Source organism: Trichechus manatus, unplaced genomic scaffold (assembly GCF_000243295.1).
Source record: "Trichechus manatus latirostris isolate Lorelei unplaced genomic scaffold, TriManLat1.0 scaffold00078, whole genome shotgun sequence".
NCBI classification, from domain to species: Eukaryota; Metazoa; Chordata; class Mammalia; order Sirenia; family Trichechidae; genus Trichechus; species Trichechus manatus.
In genome coordinates, this window is record NW_004444014.1 from 1,096,754 (window position 1) to 1,117,787 (window position 21,034).

At 38.8% G+C, this 21,034-nt stretch overlaps 1 protein-coding gene across 4 annotated transcripts in view; it reads right to left on the bottom strand.

Annotated features, from left to right (window-relative positions):
* Positions 1-3,543: 3,543 nt before the first annotated feature.
* ARK2N (arkadia (RNF111) N-terminal like PKA signaling regulator 2N) overlaps positions 3,544-21,034 on the bottom strand; it is a 119,956-nt gene continuing 102,465 nt past the window's right edge. For 3 of the 4 annotated variants that reach the window (XM_004380886.2, XM_023735379.1, XM_004380885.2), the window contains 2 exons: positions 19,196-19,322; positions 3,544-7,719 (listed from right to left, as the gene is read on the bottom strand). In XM_004380886.2, the coding sequence (XP_004380943.1) occupies positions 7,530-7,719; positions 19,196-19,322 (317 nt within the window). In that variant the 3' untranslated portion in view covers positions 3,544-7,529. Of the gene's footprint in view, positions 7,720-18,304; positions 19,323-21,034 lie in introns of those variants that run through there. The other variant, XM_023735380.1, reaches the window with a different exon arrangement.

Consider the following 21,034-nt stretch of genomic DNA (forward strand, 5'->3'; position numbering starts at 1 on the left):
CAGAGCCTGTGCTGGAACACATACTCAGGTCTGGGGTTCTCATTTATGATATATTTAAATCTGTGACCACGTGCCCAAGAGAGAAAGGAACCAATCGAACATTACCTTCTCAGGAAGACTTTCAATTCTTCTCAGGTCAGAGCAAAGTAGGATCAGTAGCAAAAGAATGAAGGAAACAGGGGTGGAGAAAACAGGATTTTGTTTTTCTTGAAACTAACCAAACCAAACCCATTGCCGTCGGGTTGATTCTGACTCATAGTGACCCTATAGGACAGAGTAGAACTGCCCCGTAGGGTTTCCAAGGAGCGCCTGGTGGATTCCAACCGCCGACCTTTTGGTTAGCAACCGTAGCTCTTAACCACTACGCCACCAGGGTTTCCTTCTTAAAACTAAACAGTCCTAATTTGGGCCCTAAAAAAACCTGCTCTTTCAAACCCAGCTATGTAAATCTGCATCAGTTGTTATTCTTCTGTTCTCAGTCTTCCAATCTGCAAAATTAGGATAACAATCTGTACCACTCCTTACTCCATGTGGAAGTTTTGAGATAACTATTCTTTCAAGACTTTGAAAGTAAATACTCTTGTAGAAATTCAAGGTTCTGTGGGTGTGAAGAATCCATTGCCTTCCAAGAAGCTTAAGTGAGGCAATACAACTGCAGTCCTTTGAACAGCTCTGAGCAGCTCTCCTGAGTTCCTGCCTAAAAAGCCTGATGGCTCTGCACAACAGTGAATTATTCCCTAAACTAACACAATCTTGTCTTTCAGTCTCAGAAAAAAAATCTGAGGTCTTCATTTCACAGGTATAGAAACCAAAACCCTTAGCAGTCTCAACAGCCTTTCTGAGGTTTCACAGTAAACTGGGGTGTCCTGTTCCCCGGTCCAGGCTTTTTATCCCTCTCACCCCACTCTCTGGTCTGATCCCCTCATGCTGGAGATGCCAAGATCCATCCTAAAGTCAGGCTTGCCTGCTTTACAATCAATCACCAGGGTAAGGGCTCCACAGTCCACAACACTTCACCTCTCCACTCTCAAGAGGGGGCAATCATGAAAAGGGAACAGACTCAACGCCTCTGAGGTGTCAATTTTCAAAGTACAAAGGAAAAAGTTTGTACCAAATAGCTCTTACATGAAAAAATACAAAGCTAGATCAATATAATTTACAACCAAGGAGGTGTCCCAACCAGCAGTCCAGGATCTGTAAGCAGATCACTCAGTTGTTGCTGCCACACTTCCTTTCCAGGCTTTGACCTTCCTGCTAGCACTTACTCTTATCCTTTACTCACATCCACACCTCCCGCCCCAAAAAGGGATCTCAAGGCTTGACGAAAGAAAGAAAACAGTGAATCTCATCACACACAGGGACCCCCGCTGAAAGCCATCTCCACCTAGAAGGATGCCACCTGCAGGGGAGCACCATGACAGTGCTGACCTGGGCCACCAAACAGTGTCACAATGTCTGTTGAGTGGGTGTTCTTTCTGCATCTCTAGATATTTGTGATCTTTTTTTGAGCTCATTGCTCCTTCCACCACCTACTACTGCCTTCTTTTTTGCTCCAGGCAGCTTCTTCCATCCAAAATTCTACCGCAGCCTGGGAGCTTCTTCAATTCTGTGAATCACTGGTCTCAAACATGGAGTCAAGGAATTAAAGAAAATCATACCTACCAATGACCTAAGAGGATCACTCCTTCACAGATTAGTTAATATGGTTAAAACAAAATCTAGAAGAGATTCGCTTTGTTACAAAAATGGAGTGGAAGATGTGTGTATATGTAAGTATTTGATAACGATTTATTTGTAATTTTGCTCTGTTTGGACTAAAGTTATAAATAGCTGGCACCTACTGTGAAATACAAACCAATAAGGGAAGGCAAGACCAAAAACCAGCCAGGAGTAGAAGGAAGCCAGAATGAGATTAAGATTGGCCATGAAATATTTTACTTACTCATGCCTCGTCTATTATTTAAAAGAAGCATCCATGTACAAAAGAGTTCAAAAGCAAGGCCCTAGGTAAACAATTTTCTTCTAGAGCCAAAGAAAAGAAGCGTTTCTCACAGGCACTAATACATCTAGGTCAGAGACACAAAGTGGTATAAAAGAATCATTTCAAAAAACTGAGAACGTTTCCTAATTGTTAACAGTGTATCAGCAGATCTCTTTCAGTGCAAGTAGAACTGAAGATTCTTGCAGAAAATTAAGAGATACAGGAGACTCTGCTGTTTTAATAAATATAGCTCTCTCTCTCCCTGGTTCCTCATTCTCCTTTACATGAAGATAAATTACAAAAATCATGAGATGTTAATATGGCAGCTACCATCATTTTGATAGACAAATAAAAATCTCAAAACAATCAAATTTGCAGAAAAGTTCTTTCAGCTATTTTTGACACATCTTGCATTTGCTTTAGTGTTGTCTTACCCTCGTGTACTTTCTGGGAAGTGACTGGCAGCTGTGTTATGTTCCCAAGAGCAAGGGTACCAGTACTATGGAATCTCTGCCCCTCTTTGACTCTCCCTGGAGATTCTACCTAACCTGGTCTAGCTGGAGAGGGAGGTAAGGGCTGCAGGAAAGCTAATGCAAAGTTATTTTTATCTAGCCTCAACACACTACAGGTCACTTGCAAAACATCTTGGGAGTAGGGCCTTGGAGGGATACATTTATTGCTTGAAGAAATCAGGCATCTTATAACAATAAGTGTTAAAACATAATCCACTTTCTAATTGGTCTAATAACATGTTTAGAGCTTCTGCTCTACCTCCTAGTTCACTGCAATAGTGCCTGAGGTCTTAAAAACTTGCAACAGCCATCCAAGGCACAACAGTTGGTCTCTACTCATCTGGAGCAACAGGCTGAAGAAGGAAAGTCAGAAATAGGAGGAGGAAATGGAATGTGTGGTTAACTGCCTCCACGAACGACTGCCTCCTTTGCCATGAGACCAGAAGAACTGGATGGTGCCTGGCTACCAATACTGAACATTTTGATCAACGATTCCATAGAAGAAATCCTGATCAAAAGGGAGACAATGCAGAATAGAATTCAAATTCTCATGGACTCCAGACTTTCTGGAGCCATGGAGGCTAGATGAACCCCCCAAAACTATTGCTCTGAGATAATGTTTAAACCTTAAACCAAAAATATCCCCTGAAGTCTTCTTAAAAACCAAACAATAGTTTAGCTTAACTAGTAAAAAATATCATTATGCTCTTTTAAGAACTATCTATGTGGGATCAAAGTGACAAGAGCAACTCGAAAGATTAGATAGGAACCTTAGGGGGCAGTGAGTTTATGTTAATGGAGGAGGAACAATTCAGAAAAGGAGGGTGAGAATGATTGCACAACTTGAAGAACGTAATCAATGTCACTGAATTGTACATGCAGAAACTGTTGAATTGGTATATGTTTCGTTGTGTACATTCTCAACAAAATTTTTTAAAAAACCACAATCCACTTTCACATACGAAAGGTCACTTGGGAAGAGCTCCAGGCACCACCTAATTAGCTGAAGCAGATACAGTGGAGAAAAAACAAACTCCTCAGAAATTATCATTGTTTAAATACACTCTATTTTATTTGTCTTAAAATAGTTTAACCTTTATGCTACAGACTTATTTCAAAAAACAGAAAATCTTATCTTGCACCAAAAAATATATATATAACACTCTGTTTTATTATTTTTTTCTCCAAAGACCATTAAATACTAAATGGAAACACAAACCAAATAATGAATGTAAAGAAGAACCAAATTTTCTTTTCAAAAACTAGAGTTGCACATTTGAAAACATTAATTCTAAGCAATGATTTGTCGTCACTGCATCAAGTTCCACGCTCAAGCTCCAGCAACAGCAGATCTGTTAACCACCAAGTGCACCGGTTCCTAGCCATACAATGGCTAACATTTCATTTTCACGGTAAGAGGAGCAAAAGGCTTCCATGACCTTTGTACTCTTTAAAAAATAAAACAACAACAAAAATACTTCCTAGTTATCCAGTGATTTTTTTTTTTAAGATCACTACCCTTTAAAATTTGTTAAAAGAATAAGAAATACGTAGTGTTTTAAATAAAATGAAAAAATACAACAGCATTGGACTAAAATACGTGATTATTTTAAACAAACAGTGCACAATCTGAGGAAGTTTGGTTACGGCGTAATCATTTTTATATATACATGGAAGTCACATCATACAGATACTGGAAAACAGGGATTAGAGGCTCTAGGCCTTAAAAAAAATTAGAACTAAAAGACAAAATTGTGTCCTCAGCTTTTTCAAAAACCTTGTGAAACAGTATAAAAAGCAGGCAACAAATTCATTTTTAAATTACATACGGTGCTAATCTGCTTAAAGTAACAAACAATTGACTAAATTAGCAAATCAGATGGTTCATATTCACAATTAGTAACAATAAAGGCAGAATTTATGGGATCCTCAATTGCAAAGAATATGGAGTCTATTCAGTCTGACCCCTTCTATCAAAAATGAAAAGACAACTACGGGAGAGCAGCAATTACACGTGCCAGGGCAGTCATGAGGATGCAGTAGCCAGGTTACTGCTCTGTGGTTCAAACTGGAGGAGGGGAGATGTAACCAAATCTGTAGAATAAACCCATCTATAACCCAAGTACACCATTTTAGCAAAGATATTAGTTTGAATAGACAATGTCCTGTGAAAGCATAAACAACCACTTAGCCTACCAAATGCAAAACTTTTGGTTTAAAAAAAAAAAAAAATCCCTTGAAAAGAAATTCCAAATATCACAGGATTGTTTACCACAGAATTTTATCATTAATGCATTTCCAGAAACCACATCCCCATTCTTCGAGATCTAGCAATGAAAGAAGAGTTGAAACCTCATCTCTCCATAGCGAGATAGGTGGAAAAAGAAAGTCCCAACCTAGCAGAGAGCAGACTGTCTCTACTACCCTCACTCCTCCCTTTTTTACACCTTAATCTCTAAATCTCTATTCTACTCATCAAATCAAGCAGTCAGGGCGCTTGACTATGAAGAGGTAAGGGAAAAGTGCAACCTAATGTAAAAGCAAAAAAAGCAAGAGAAGAGTCTGGTTACCACTCCACCCTCTGCTCCCAATCCACAGTGCACACAGCACACCACAGAAGTTCTCTCTTTAGGGAATGACTGTTAGGGGCTAAAGTAAATATGTCATGGGCAATCACCTGCTATATGGAATTGGAGAAAATATACTGTTAACGTAAGAATAAAACGAATAACAACAACAAAAAAAAACCCAAACCCGTTGCCGTCAAGTCAATTCTGACTCACAGCAACTTTATAGGATAGAACAGAACTGCTCCATAGGGTTTCCAAGGAGGGGCTGGTGTAATCAAACTATATTCGAACTGCTGACATTTTGGTTAGCCGCCAAACTCTTAACATAAGAACAGGTAATGCAAAAACAGCTTTTAACCTGACACTGGGGAAAAAATAAACTGTAAAAACTTCAAGTCATATAATCCACCCTTATTCTCCTCCCAATGATTTTCCTGGAAAACACAGACCAGAAATGGTACATTTCTGCTTTGTCTAGCATTTTAATTCAAGTCAAAACACAATGCGTAACAGTAAAATTCAATAAATTAACCCTAAAGTAAAATGTGAAGGTCTAAGGGTACACCAGTAGTGAATTTGCAGAAGGTCCTATTTCGCTCTGGCCTCTGGATCTTTGGTTTCTGTCTAGAATTGTGGCCATGTGAGAGACTGATACATGAGGTGCTAAAACTGGAGGTTCATGATCTTTATAAAAGCCTGATCTATTAAAGGTAGATTGGAAGAAAAATAAAAGTTGATGTAAGAACAGAGGCCCGATCAAATGAGATGCTATCGGAGAAGATCAAAGAACACATGCTCAAATACACTCCAATGGAAGAAGGAGATAAAGAAGAAACAAAGCAGCAGGAAGAAGGGTAAAAGGGAATAAACTTGTCTTTAAAAGAAAAAAGGCCAGGCAGGCGGACCAGGCAGGCTCTGACGCATGCGCATGCAGGGTGTGTCTTATCCATCTCAGTGGCCCCACAGCACCCACCCCACACAGTGCCTTATGCAGATTAGGCACTTGGTATATGTATGTTTGCAGAATGAAAAATTAAAACTGTAATTCTCGTGCTCTTATGAAAAGCAAGAGCCGTCAAGGCATTTGGACAGGGAGACAAAGGGCCATCGTAATATTATATGGTTGAAATGGAAAAACAAAACCAAAGACTGTGACTAACAAAAGGTGAGGTCTTCTAAGCCAATTATTACCTCACTCCCCCTGTGCACAGACATAGTGTTCTAATTCTAGGTATTGCTTTGAAAATAATTCACTAAACTACAACATGTTATAGGAAGAAAGGTAGTGACTAATGCCATAAAACTCCAATGCTGGCATTTCCTGAATTCCTTGAAGCTCCCACTACCCTTTGCTATTCCTTGCAGATACTGTAAAAGCTATAGTGCCATTATGTGCTTTACATCTGATTTCTTAAGTATATATTTATTTTTCCACTTTTAGAAGGTAGAGGAGAAAAATACCCAAATATGGCGTCAGGTCAACGGTGGCTCAGGTGTTAAGCAGTTGTTATACACCCTTTACAGAGAGACCAGCTATGAAAGAAGGCACTTTCCTCTCAGCTTTGCAAGTGCCTGTATGTAGGCTTAGAAGCCATACAACTTTTTATATTTTACCTAAATAACAGGTTTCTATGTTCTCCTGCTATTTAAATAGACCAGGAAAAAAAGTTAGGGAGAGAGATTTCCCCACTGATCTTTTAATACTCTCTTCAGATGCCCAGAAAACCTCATGGTGGGTATCTCTCTGAAATGCCTCTGCCCCAAGGAGATATGTTCCAAAGAGTTATCAATTATTGCAATGAGGAGACAAACTAAGTCACCTTAATAGTATTTATAAACACAAAGGGGCATGTCAATTATTTGTGTTGTGGGACGTCAACCAGGAGCAAAGTCAGGAAAGAAGACAGAAGAGTTAAGCGAAAAGAAAAAGTAATACTTCTGTCTTCTATTTTTAAGTACAGGTTTGTGAATGTACATGCTGTACCAGGTGCCAAAAAGGACCTGACTGGTATGTGTGCAAATGCCCTAAGGTGGGAGTGCCGATGGGGTCTGCTGACAGTGGTCAAGTCTAGACATTAATTTCATTACAAAGAAAAATAAATACAAGATTCAAAAACTGAAGTCCATTTTACCTGGTCATTAAAATATTATTCTGAAAGGAAGGCAGAGTTTCCTAAGACTGAAAGTCATCAAGTAAAATAAAGTTGTCTAATAAAAATTCATCACTTATACTAAAAGAAAGAAGAAAAGAAATTCTTTTCTCTGTCGATAAGTTATTTTCCTAAGTGACTTCTTTTAATTTAAAAAAAAAAAGGGTGGGGGGGGCGCAATTTTCCATGAGTTTCAATTCTACAAATGCCACAAACAGCTTCTGAGGCTGAAGCTATGACAATGAACTTCCGTGCCACAAAAAGGAGGAGGAGGAAGTGGAAGGGAACAGTGCAGAGGAAACACAGTGACATCGTATTACAGTAGGTATTTACGTCTGCTATCCTCATCCAAGGTAAGATCAACAACTTCTGCAGGTGAAGCCCAACTCTGCTGGGGAGTCACAGCAGTCCATGACTGTGTTTGCCGGGTGCTAACATACTGCGTGCCTGAACCATGCTTCCATGAAGAAACACTCTGAATCACACCTCCTCGGGGATGAACACACCTGCAAATGAGAGCAACAGCAAAAGCATGGTTAATGCCACCACAGGAAAAACAGAAGGCGATATGGCTTTAGTTGTACAATCAATACTTTTACTCTGTAAGTTCAGGAAACCCATAATCAATACCCTTCCTCTCCTCCCTTCTTCACTCCTTCTCTCTCTCTAAAAAAGATCAGGTTTAGCCTAATTAAGGGTCAAGGGTCTCAGTCAGAAACTCCTGAATTGTGTCTAGATCGGTCGCTGACTGACCATGGATAAGATGATGTTTCTCTGGACTTCATTAAAATTATGGGATCTTCAGGACAGGGCAACATATAATTTCAGAGCAAAATTAAAATCACCAAACAATCTTAGTCTAAACAACTGAAAACAGTAAGAAATAGGTGAAACTTGTTTTTTAAAATAAGTTCTGTACCCAGTCATCCAAGGTGCAACAGGTGGTCTCTATTAATGTGGAGCAACAAAGGAAGGAGAGTCAGAAATAGGAGGAGGAAATGGATGTGTGGCTAACTGCCTCCATGAATAACTGCCTCCTTTGCCATGAGACCAGAAGAACTGGATGGTACTGGCTACCATTACTGAACATTTTGATCAACAATTCTATAGAAGAATCCTGATCAAAAGGGGGTAATGCAGAACAGAATTTCAAATTCTCATGGACTCCGGACTTTCTGGAACCATGGAGGTTGGATCAACCCCTGAAACAACTGCCCTGAGACAATCTTTAAAACTTAAACCAAAAATACCCATGAAGTCTTCTTAAAACCAAATACTTTGTTTTACCTAGTAAAGAATGTCTGCCTTGGGCACTGTACTCTCTTTTAAGATCTATCTAAATAGAATCAAAGTGACAGCAACAACTAGAGAGATTAGATAGCAAGGAACCTTAGGGGGCAGTGAGTTTATGTTAATGGGAGAGGAATTACTCAGAAAACGAGGGTGAGAATAGCTGCACAACTCAAAGAATGTAATCAACATCACTGAATTGTACATGTAGAAACTGTTGAATTGGTGTATGTTTTTCTGTGTATTATTATCAACAACTAAAATAAAGTATATAAAAAAAAGTTCTGTACCATATTTGGTAAGAATACCTTTGAAAACAATGACAGTAATACCCCCTTACAGATTAGATTTCTAAATGCCTGTAAGTACTAGGTCATGCATAAAGGATCATTTTCCCTACCTGAAGGTCACAATGGAAACACTTGGCTCTTTCATCAGAATTGCTTATTGCTTTGATTCAATGAAAGTAACAAGATTGAAGTACTCAGTCTAAACTTAAGTTTAGAGTCTCTAAAGGGGCCCCATCGGAGGGGCAGAATTGCCTTGTTAACAAGTCTCACCAAGTGCTCCTTGGGAGAAAACTGTTACAGAAACACTGACAGCTTGAATTCCACATTCCAGGCAAATGACAGAACTGTAAGCCTCTGGGATGAAGCACTGAGTAAGTGCTGACACAAATGAAAGGCAGACAGTTCAAGCAATCATTGCTACTTATGCCCTCACATCTAAATTACTGGCCAGTCCTTATTCGGGTTATGTGAGAAGTGGCAAGTGGCATGATTCTAGTCACACAGCTACCACAGGGGGTCCTGAGCAGCCATTCTAACAAACTATAAACAATCAGTGATGTTGGCTCACTTGAGAATTCAAGCTTGGATTTAATGCTACCTGTATCATCAGGTTCAAAACAACATTAGGGTAACAACGGACAAGATTCGGTTGCAAAACTGCCACAAGGAGCCCTACAATCCTAGAAAGAGGCCCTTGCCCCTAAGGAAGACTAGTCTAAAAACTACTCCCTTACTAAGAGAGGTGCTAAAGAACAGAGTCCCTTGTGGACAGAGCAGGAGGCAGACAGAACTCAGGAGTGTTACAATACCAGAGGCCCGCCATCTGTTCAGAAATGGGTTAAGTAGCTACTAACCCAGAGGCGACTACGTTTTCAAAGATTAGGTTAGTGAAAAGCATTAAAATAAGGGACATAAAGTCCAAGCTCTACTCCAAATCTGTCCAACCCACATGTACACTCATACTAAGTGATCATGTAGTCATAGGATAATGTCAGCCAAACGAGTCCATTCAACATTTATATAAGTAGTTTTATGACTGATGGCCAACAGAATAGTAACAGTTTATTAAGCTGGCTCACACATATATCTCATTTGACAATTCCAATAGACCTATGAGGTAGACATGGAAGTTATACATACTCTACAGACAGGAAAACTGAGGCTTAAAGAGGTCACATGGTTTGCCCAGGGTCACATTGCTTGAAAGTGGTAGGCCAAGGGACTTCAACCCAGGTCTGATTCTGGGTTTAATGCTTTCCACCACATCATGTTGTCACTTTACAGATGTGTGTATTAAACTGGATGAGGTAAAACATACTTAAGAATCAGCAGTGTAGAAAGATGTGCCCAGACTAACAATTTAAAAGTTCTTTAACAGTTCAAAAGTTCATCTGTACAGGTACAAATTGAGGGAAAGCTAGCTTAGAAGCTGAGTAAGAATTCAGGAAATAAGTGGCTACAAAGAGAGTCAATATGGTCTTTGGCAGAATTCAACCTCTGAATTAAAGATATTTGGCCTCAATTGTTACTCTGCACTGCACCATAAGCAATCATAGAGTATAATATCAGGAAGTAGCTTTAAAAGGGATATGATCCAATCTGTTCATTTTACAGAAAAGAAAACTGAGGCCAAAAGACAACTGCCCAGGATATTAAACAAGGTAAACATAGAACCAAGGAGAAAATCAAGTCTCCACTGCAGGGCTTATTTTCCACTAAACAACTCTGCCTTCCTCAGACTATACCTAAAGTATTATGCTTGAGTGTGAGGACTGCCTGGCACTGAGGGCATTCAAAAAACAGCAAAGCAAACTCTAGAAAGTGTCCCATGAGGAAAGAAGACTAGGAGGGTGAGAGGTTTAGAGAGTGTGTTTACTACTGAGGAGTGGTTGAAGGAATTGGGAATATTCAGCCTGGAGAGAGAAGAATAAAGAGATGAGGCAATTCTTCAACTATTTAAAAATTGATCACTTCTATACTTATGTTGCAAATGGTTCCATGTACCAGAAACCAACTTGGGCTACTTTAAGTAAAAAAGGGAGTTTATTGGAAGGACACTAAAGAATCTCGAATAATCCAAGGATGATGGAACAAACCAGGCCTCATTCATTTGATTCAGGCCCCAATCCTCTCAGTATTTTTTCTTCAGTATTTTAGAATCTCTGGAAAATATGCTGATCCCACTTTGGGTCAAAAGCTTGCCTGCTCCTATTAACTGTAAGAAGGCAGCTCCCAAAGAAGGAAGAATCACTGTGAGCTGGGCAGCCGCCATGAAAGCACCTGCTCCACCTTGTACAGAGATCTCGAAAACACAGTAAGAACCATGAATCCGTTTCTGGGAGGTCAGTTTTGGATGATTATTACCACACAACAATCAAACAGCCACTACAAAATGGAATAAATCTTCTTTTAAGCATTCAAGCAATTGCTGGGGCATCTGTCAGAAATGGCAGAGAGGGTTCCAAGATGATCTCTAAGGTCGTCTGCAACTTTAAGGTTTCTTCAAAAATAAGCAAAACTATCCCGTTTGAAACAGAGACAGCAGTTACGGGGGACGGGGGGCGGGAGGCGGGGGGCGAGGAGGGGAGGTTGTAACCGGAAGGGGGCATAAGGGGGACTTCTGTTTATAGATCCGAGGGCTGGTTACTTGGGTGTGTACAGTTTGTAAGTATAAACTTACAACTTTTCTGTGTGTTATAAATCAATAAGACATTCAAAAAATGTTTATGACTTAAGGATCTCAACCATCTGGAATAAAATGGTAGCTAGGAAATAAAATGAGGACAGATGAAGGTTTAACACATTGAAAAAAAAAGTACAGAAAAAAAAAGTCCATCTAGGAAACAGAGGGGTACTGGAGAAACAGTTCAGCTATTTTCTAAGATGGTAAACATTACAGAAAAACTTGCACCAAATAAGAAAAAGTTTCAAAGGGAAGTAGGACCACAATAATTGTTATAACTCCCACAAGGATACCCTAAAAAGAAGGATGTGAGAGGCTCAAAATTTTGTGAGGTGGCTAACATAAAAAACAGATTTTCATGCATTATCACATACCCTTTTCTTTATTATAAAACTACTGGCTAGGAGCATACTCAGCTACTTTTTAATTAGTCCAATCAAATTCTGGTACAGATACAGCTTTGTTTTCACAAAGCACTTAATGGGCACATGACTAGAGACAGGTCAAAAACACAAGCTAGAGCCATATTCTGAGTCTTAAAACTAAGAAAGTGCTTAAGACTCACTTCCCAAAACGCTGGAAAAAAATTTATAAACACTACGTTTTGATAATTTCCTGCAAACACTGAAACTGAGAAAGGAAAGACTTCATATTAGAAAAGAAGAAAACACAGAGAAATAGAGCAGGCTCTGATGGTCAGCTTTTGATATAGCTAACTTACTATTCTAGGAAAACAACATTAAAAATTAAACATTTTTGTTCTCATTTACAGAGCCTGAAGGGACCTCTTAGATAACATTCCTAATTATTTTTCCTAACTGAAGATGAAGTGAATGCTTATGGTTTTAGGAAAATCTTCCTTTCCTAGACTTTGTTTACGCATCTGCCTCCCTAAGGTTTTCAAGGTAAATGTTAGCAACTGGTTGGAGGAAGCATTCAGTCTTAAACGCAAAATTCTGCTGAGGGATGAATCAACAATATTAACACCAATGACCATAGGACCAGTAGACCACAGTGAAATGAGATAAAGGTCTGACTGATTATTCACAAAAAGTTTCAGAGAACAGGGACTGAGGAACTGTTCCAACACAGTTCCATAAAGGAAAAATCTGCACTAGAAACCTTCACCTTCCCAGGGCAATTGTCAATGAGGCTGGTAGAAGAAGAGTAAGAAAAAGGACCAAGGTCAAAGAAAAACATTGACATGAGGCTTATAAATGAAAAACTTTTAGCACAACTAAGCGGGCACAGAAGAATTAGAGATGCTGGAAAAGTCTCTATGTCACTGGCAAAGAACATCTTGTGAACTGGATGGTCCAAAAATTAGCATCTGAAGTGATAATGCTTAGGTAACATTAGCAGGCCATCACAGCAACACAAGGCAGCCATAAAAGGTGCACTCAACCATGAGTTCAGAAAGCACGCCTTCTAGTTTATGACTAGAAGAAACACAGAAGCTAAACTGAACATATGAAAGAGGGGAGAATACTAACGTGCAAGAAAGAAAAAAAAACTGTTTATCAAGAAAAAGAAAAAGGCATATCACAACTAGAATTACTGAGTGCAAAGGTCAAACAAATGCTTCCAGTATGGAAAAACGCCACCCAGCACAAGTCAGAACCACCACAATCCAAACAGAACAATACAAGGACCAAGTCTGAATTTTTAAAACTCTCAGAAAGCCCTAAACAATGTACAATTAAATAGATAGACAGCTAACAGGACAACTAAATCCAAACAAAACATCTATGCATGCAAATCAAATTACAACAAAAAGATGTGGATCAAAACCTAAAACCTTTTTCCATGCGATAACCCTGCCAGAAGCCCATCAATACTTCACAACTGCAACCCTAGACCTGTAAAAGAAATAAACTCCAGATGAGATACAGGGAGACAAAGTGGCAGTTCTAAAGCAACCAACAAGAAAGCTTCTTCCCCCACCTGCTCCTCAGCTTTTTAATTTTAATGTTTCAAAGATTATCAGTCTGCTGCTAAAAAAACTCCTGAAAAAAACTGCAGAAAGACAAGGGTGGAGTCAGTGAGGCTCTACTTAGCCCTAGACCCAAAGACCAATATAAAAGATACCCTCAAAATAATACAGGTTTCAGTGAAAAAATAGTCCAACAGAATCTGTAAAGTCTACATTCCACTGTGTGGATAGTATTAACCACCACTGAGGTTTCAAAACGGATCTGTTACCTCCAAGACATGAGTTCCTCAGTATTCAAATTAATGGATCAGAATAAAACACATCTTTATGCTTCAGAGCCTGGAAGGAAATGCCCTTGAAAGTAATGTTAAAGCACATTATTTAAAATGTACCCCAAAATTACTTGACTTAGTTCAAGAGTGGAACAAATATTCTACAGAGTAAATTGACAAACTGAGATAAAAGATCTAACAAGTTCAGGGAAGGGTATAGTAATGCCAGTTTGTGTGTATGTGTGTGTTGGGGGAAGGGGAGCTTATAATTTAAATTTCAAAGTTTTAATAGAAAAATAACGATAATTTTAACTCCTCAAAACTCCAGATACCAGAAATATTGGTTAAAAAGGTGCTAAAGATTTCATGATAGAAGAAAATTTAAAGAAGGGAGCTAAAAAGAAGATTGGCTCACTCCATAAGATTTCTAGGCAGAAGGAAACCGTAAAGAAGGTAGACTTGGTAGAAGTTCATAGAGAACTGGACCAAGTGATACATCTCAGCAGAGAGTTTAAGAGATTAGATAAGCATCCCAGGTTATTACTACTCTCTCCCACTTAAGTAGGAACATGCGAGTTCAATGAATTATAATTTGAAATGTAAAACACAAGAGGAAGATGGTAAATGGATAATGTGCTCCTGGCACAATTTAAGATAATTTACTTACATCAATCTATCAGTAACTGAGGAGTATTACAGAAAGGAGCCCAAAACAAAAAATACTATAATATTCTACAAAGATCCTGACATGGAGTTTAAGAGAATAACGTCTCCTATAATGTAAGGAACGGTGAAATAAACTAATGGCAAACAGATGTTGAAGTAAAGGATGAAATCAGTAGGTCTACAGCCTCATTATGATTGATACATCAGAAGAGAAGAAATGAAAAAGGGAACAGGACCTAATAGTAAAATGTTTCTTACTAAGATAGGAAAAATGAAAATTCTTTCCCACCAGAATAAGGGAAATAACCATTTTAAAAGAAATGAAAAGGACAGGAGAAGAAAAAGAAGACAGCTACGTAGGTATACTTACGGAATAAACATAGTCTAGAGGACAAAGTGCTAGAACAATAAAATAGTTCTGATAAAGACAGAATTGGCCACTTTGAGGAGAAGGAGAGTTTAACTACTTAAGTAAACTCTACATCCTTAAAGTTCCAATTGTTTAACTGACAAATGTTCTCAGAAAGTGTAATCAGATCTCATTAGAAAAAGGTACCTTCAAATTTATATGCATCTGTATTTCACCCTCACTCTCCACTCCCGACGGCAACAGTTTTGGTTTGTCTGGGTTTTTTTTTTTTTTTTTTTTTGGCCTCTTAAGTTCAGCTTTTATATAAGCAACAAAAGAAATGCTAGTAAATGTTTTATTATCTTGCTACCAATCAAGTCAGATCTCGGAGTAAGGCTATGTAGGTACTGTGTTGTCTTAGTTTCCTAGAGCTGCTATAACACAAACACCACAAATGGGTGGCTTTAACAAACAGAAATTTATTTTCTCAGTTTAGGAGACTCAAAGTACAAATGCAGGGTGCCAGCTCTAGGAGAAGGCTTTCTGTCAGCTCTAGAGGAAGGTCCTTGTCTCTTCTGAGCTTCTGCTCCTGGGCAATCTTTATGTGGCTTGGCATCTCTCTTCCCCCATATCTCCTTCTCTTGCTTGCTTGTTCAATCTCTTTTATATCTCAAAAGAGACTGACTTAAAACACACCCTACACTAATCTTGTATCATCGATATAACAAGGAAAACCCATTCCCAAATGGGATTATAACCACAGGCACAGAGGTTAGGATTTACAACACATATTTTTGGGGCATACAATACAATCCATAATATTCTACCCTTTGGCCCCCCAAAATTTATGTCCTTGCCACATGCAAAATACATTCACCCCATCACATCATTCCAAAAGGCTTAAATCAACTCCAAGTCCAAATTCCATCCTGGGGCAAAATTCCTCTTTATCCGTGAACTGTGAAATCTAGAATACAAATTATCTGCTTCCAAAGTACAACACTGGAAAAGGCACAAGGCAAACATTTCCATTACAAATGGGAGAAATTGGAGGGAAAGAAGAGATAACAGGCACCAAGCCAAGTCCAAATCCAGCAGAACAATTACATTAACTCTCAAGGCTTGAAAATAATCCTCTGCTCTCTGAGACCATCTGGGCAAAATGGTCCCATTCTCCTAGTCCATTTGAGTGGCACCCCCCAAGCCCTGGGAGGTCCTATTATTCTGCCCCTTAGGAATGGCTGCACCATCCCCTCAGCCTCGGGTGGTGACCCCATCCTCTTGGCACACTTTAATGGCAGCTCCACATTCTGCAACCAAGGTGACAAAGATCCAACTCTTTGAAATCTAGAAGACTACAGCCCCCAACCCTTTGAGATCCAGGAGCCCGTGGCCCTACCCTTTGAAACCCTGAGAAGGCCCTCCTTCTCGTGCTCCTTCCAACAGTTCTGCTGATTGCCGAGCTGCTCCAGGGATGGTCCTTTTCTCTTCCTGAAGGACAAGAGACGTAGCTCTTTTGGCCTATTTCCTAGAATTCCAAGAGACAAGACGGCATTCTTTCCTTTCGTTCTTTCTCTGTCTCTTTCTGTCTAAGCTGATGGGTTTTCTGCTGTGGTAGCTGGTTAGATCCATCAGTCACAGGCTTAATTTCTTTAACAAAAGATTGTGTAGCCACGTCCTTGGTGAACATGCTAGCACATGTGTCCTTAGTTTGTACAACGGAATTTTCCAACTCTTTAAGATCTGTTTTCATTTTGCACAATTCATTTTTAAGTCCATCTCTTTCCTCTTGCGTTTTACTATAAGCGGCAAGGAGAAATCACAAGGCCCCTTCAAAATATTGTTTAGAAATCTCATTAGCTAAACATCCAAGTTTATCACTTAAAAGTTCTACCTTCCACCAAACATTTGAACACAATTCAGAAAAGTTCTTTGCCACTATATAAAAAGTATCACCAATCACATGTTCAACATTTCCTTTTAAAGCCTCACCAGAAGCACATTTAACATTCACATTTCTAGCAACTTTCTGATGCTGGTGCCGTATGTATTCTCTAAGACAAAAGAGACTTTATCACTCTCCTCACTTCCTTCTGAGCCCTCATGAGAATTGCCTTTGATGTCCATGATTCTACCTACAGTCTCTTCAAGGCAATCTAGGCTTTTACTATTAGGTACCTTAAAACTCTTCCACCCTCTACCCATTACCCAATTCCAAAACCCCTTCCACATTTTAGGTATCTGTTAGAGCAACATCCCACTCTCAGTACCAAATTCTGTTTTCGTTATCTAGTGCTGCTATAACAGAAATACCACAAATGGGTGGCTTCAACAAACAGAAATTTATTTTTTCACAGTTTAGGTGGCTAGAAGTCCGAATTCAGGTACTGACTCTAGAGGAAGGCTTTCTCTCTCTGTCAGGTCTGGAGGAAGGTCTTTGTCTCTTCTGAGCTCTTCCTCCTGGGCAATCTTCATGTAGATTCGCATCTTTCTTCCCCATCTCTGCTTCTCTTGCTTGCTTGTTTAATCTCTTTTATATCTCAAAAGAGATTTACTAGACATACCCTACATGAATCCTGTCTCATTAACATAACAAAGACAACCCATTCCCAAATGGGATTAAAATCACAGGCATAGAGGTTAGGATTTAAAACACATTTTAGGGGACACAATTCAATCCATAACATGTTATATACCTATTTGGGGAAAATCAGGAAATCAGAACTTTACCCTTGTGGCATAGGAGAAAAGTTGTTTGCTACATAGAATACACACGTTTCAAAGCCTAAGTTTTTGTTTTGTATATGTGTGTGTTAAATGCTCCTTAGGAATGACTCTGAGAGAACTGTAACCAATTCTTATGAGTATACTTTAAAGCAGGGAGAAGCAAATTTTTCCTGCAAAGGGCTTGAGATAGGCTTTGCAGGGCAGATAGTCTCTGTTGCAACTACTCAACTCTGCCGTTGGAGTGCAAAGGCAGCCACAGACAATACATAAATGAATGAGCATGGCTGTAATCCAATAAAATTTTATTTATGGACACTGAAATCTGAATTTCATATAATTTTCACATGTCACAAAGAAGTATTCTTTTTATTATTTTTTCCCAATCACTTGAAAATGTCAAAACCATTTTTAGCTCATGGCCCAGGCAGCAGGCTAGATTTGACCCATGGGCTGTAGTTTACTGGCCCCTGACTTAAAGAAAGGTTCCTGGGTGTCACGAACAGTCTGCACTTGACTATTAATCTAAAGTTTGGCAGTTTGAACTCACCTAGTGGTACCATGGAAGAAAGACCTGGCAACCTGCTTCCATTACGATTACAGCAAGAAAACCCCATGGAGCAGTTCTACTCTGTAACATACGGGGTCTCCATGAGTTGGAAACCGATTCAATAGCAATGGATTTGGTTTTTGGGTTTCGGCCTTACAGAATGCCAAACTTCAAAAAATTATTTTCTGTAGAACAGAGCTCAAATTCACATAAAAAGACCAGACTTAATGGTCTGACAGAGACTGGAGGAACCACTGAAAGTATGGCTCCTGGATGTACTGTTAACCCAGAACTGAAGCCATTCTCGAAGCCCACTCTTCAAAGATCAGACAGGACTGTAAAACAAAAAATAGTACACGTGAGGAATGTGCTTCTTGGTTCAATCAGATATAAGAGACCAAATGGGCAGCTCCTATCCAGAAGCAGGATGAGAAGAGAGTAAGGGATAGGAACTGGTCAAACAGACATACGTAACCCAGGGTGGAAAGGCGGAGTGTGCCGTCACACTGAGGGGGTTGCAACTAATGTCACAAAACAATATGTGCATATATTTCTGAATGGGAAATTAACCTGAGCTGTTAACTTTCCCCTAAAGCACAATAATAAATAAATAGTGACAACCATAAAAAAAAATTTTTTTCATAATACTACATACTAATTTGATGTCTTGTGGCCTTTTTTTATCCTAAGAAACTGGGCTCCCAGTGTCACATGAACATCACCAGAAATAGAGCACTCTGTAGGGACAGACCAAAAAGACTTGCAAGTTTACTTTTAATGAAAGACAAAGAGAGGCACTCTTAGGAAAAGCAAAAGAGGTCTGATGTCAGAAGCGTATCTCCCAATCGTTTGCTTCCAGTATATTTCAAGGTAAAGTGAAAGGCAAGAAAATATGAATGAGAGGGGGAAAAAATATGGTAATACTTCTGCCATAAGCGAAAAATCTGTCAAGCCGTCTAGACATCTGCTGAAGGTGAAGGAGAAAAACATCAACTCTAGTTTACATACACGTATAGTAAACTTGATATGAGACACTATGCAGCACATTGTTAAGCTCAGTGTCATATCTAATCCTCAGAAAGTATCTTTTAAGCCATAGGAAGCTGACAGCTCCCACTGTTCATGCCAGCCATGCTATGAGGCCTACCATTTTCTTCTCACTTGTTTTCTGCTTAAAATAAAATTCACAATTTAAAATACCAGCATACTCGAATTAATATCCTACCTTGCATGTTCCTGAACCCCCACAATCTCCACTTCACTATCTGAAGAGGCGATATTAATTTCTTCATTGAGTGGTGCATTGCCAGCAGATGTTTTGTCACTTGTTAGGAATCCTGGATCCAAATGACCTGAGAGAGAAGGGAGACAAAACAAGCAGCACAATTTGACTTCTTACAAACAGCAGCAACAATTCATTGACAGATTTCTCATCCAGGTTTAGTCACAGACACAGAAACATGCCGCAGCGAAACTGTTACCCAAGTCAAATAATCGCGGGCAGTGTTGTTGTGTCTGCTTTTAAATAAAGTTGTTTTAAAAAAATTAAACAGGATATATGTTCATGGTTAAAAGAATATTCAAACAACATGGGAGTCTGTTAAAGTAAGAACTCAAAGTCTCTCATCTCTCTACTCCTATTCCTTAGGAGAAAAAAACTTCGAATGCTTTGGTAAATATTTATTAAGTATATATAAAATGTCATAATACTCTATGCTTTATTCTGTAACTTTTTTTTGCATTCAACTCCACTCTACTTTTCAATGACCTGCGTAAAAGGTTTAACACCATCTAGACAGCAATGGGATTCTCTACTGTTTATCATTTTAATAGAATAAAATTCTCAACCAGAAAAAACTCAAAGGCATATGAAATAATAATAGAACTAATGATTAATACCATATTTATACTGGGCTGCTCTGTGAAAGATTAGCATTTATTTTCCCTAAAGGAATACAAATTTGGCAAAATCTGACCCAAAGCTACATCTAAAAGAAGGCTAGAGGTAGATCACAAGGTTGGCTCCGTGTAAAACTGAGACAAAACCTGCACATTACTGACAGTTCTCACGAGTCAGAAACAGACCACATAGTCTGGAAAAGCATGACAGTTTGTGGCACTGGCACAGGTAAGGACTTCTTCACAAGGGTCTTTATAAAGCGTATATTATATGATGCAATAAAATACATTCTCCAAAATCACAGAAAATGTGAGCTTCACAAGACTCATTCAATAAAGGCAAATGGCATAGCATCAAAGTATACAGCTCTAAAAGCAATTCTAGCAGGTCAAAATAATTCGGCCTATGTACCCAGCTCATGAATGGATGAATTTCAGAATACCTATAAGTTAAAATGGGATAAACAGAGCTGCAGTGGGTGCAAATTTTCATTTACTCTTTAAAGAATATTTTCAATTACATATATTGTGATGTTACAAAATTATTTCTCCATATTAAAAAACAAACAAACAAACAAAAAAACCTTCATGACACATCATACAAACTAAACCAGTGTAAAGAAAATAAAACTTTACACACAAAACTCTCTTCTCCCTCTCCCTCAGCCCCTTACCTCACTTAACTGCAACGTAGTTCAAGGTCACTGAAAATCTTGTACTTTCATATGCTTGCCAGCTTTTAGTGTAAACCATTTAGAAAGCTACAGACAGCCCCAAACAAAAGGCTTACACAATTTTTACATCCTCTGACCTTGTAATCCTATTCCTGAGAATTTAGCCAAAGGTAATAAAATAAGAAAAATGTTATGGTGTCCGAAGGTAACTACAGTGCTATATAGAAACTTAGGAAAATGTATGGATAACATACAAACTGTCACATATAACACTATAAAAATACGTAAGTGCTGGATAAAAGTTGTGAAAAGTAATCAAGTTTGAATGACTGTAGGTCTTTTTCACAATTCTTTAATATTGTTTTTATTTTTTTCCTTCAATTAAAAATGTTCCACATGAGGAGCGGCCATCTAAGATACTCCACTGGTCTCATCTCTTCGGGAGCAAGGGAGAATGAAGAGAACAGGATACAACGAAAAGATTAGTCCAA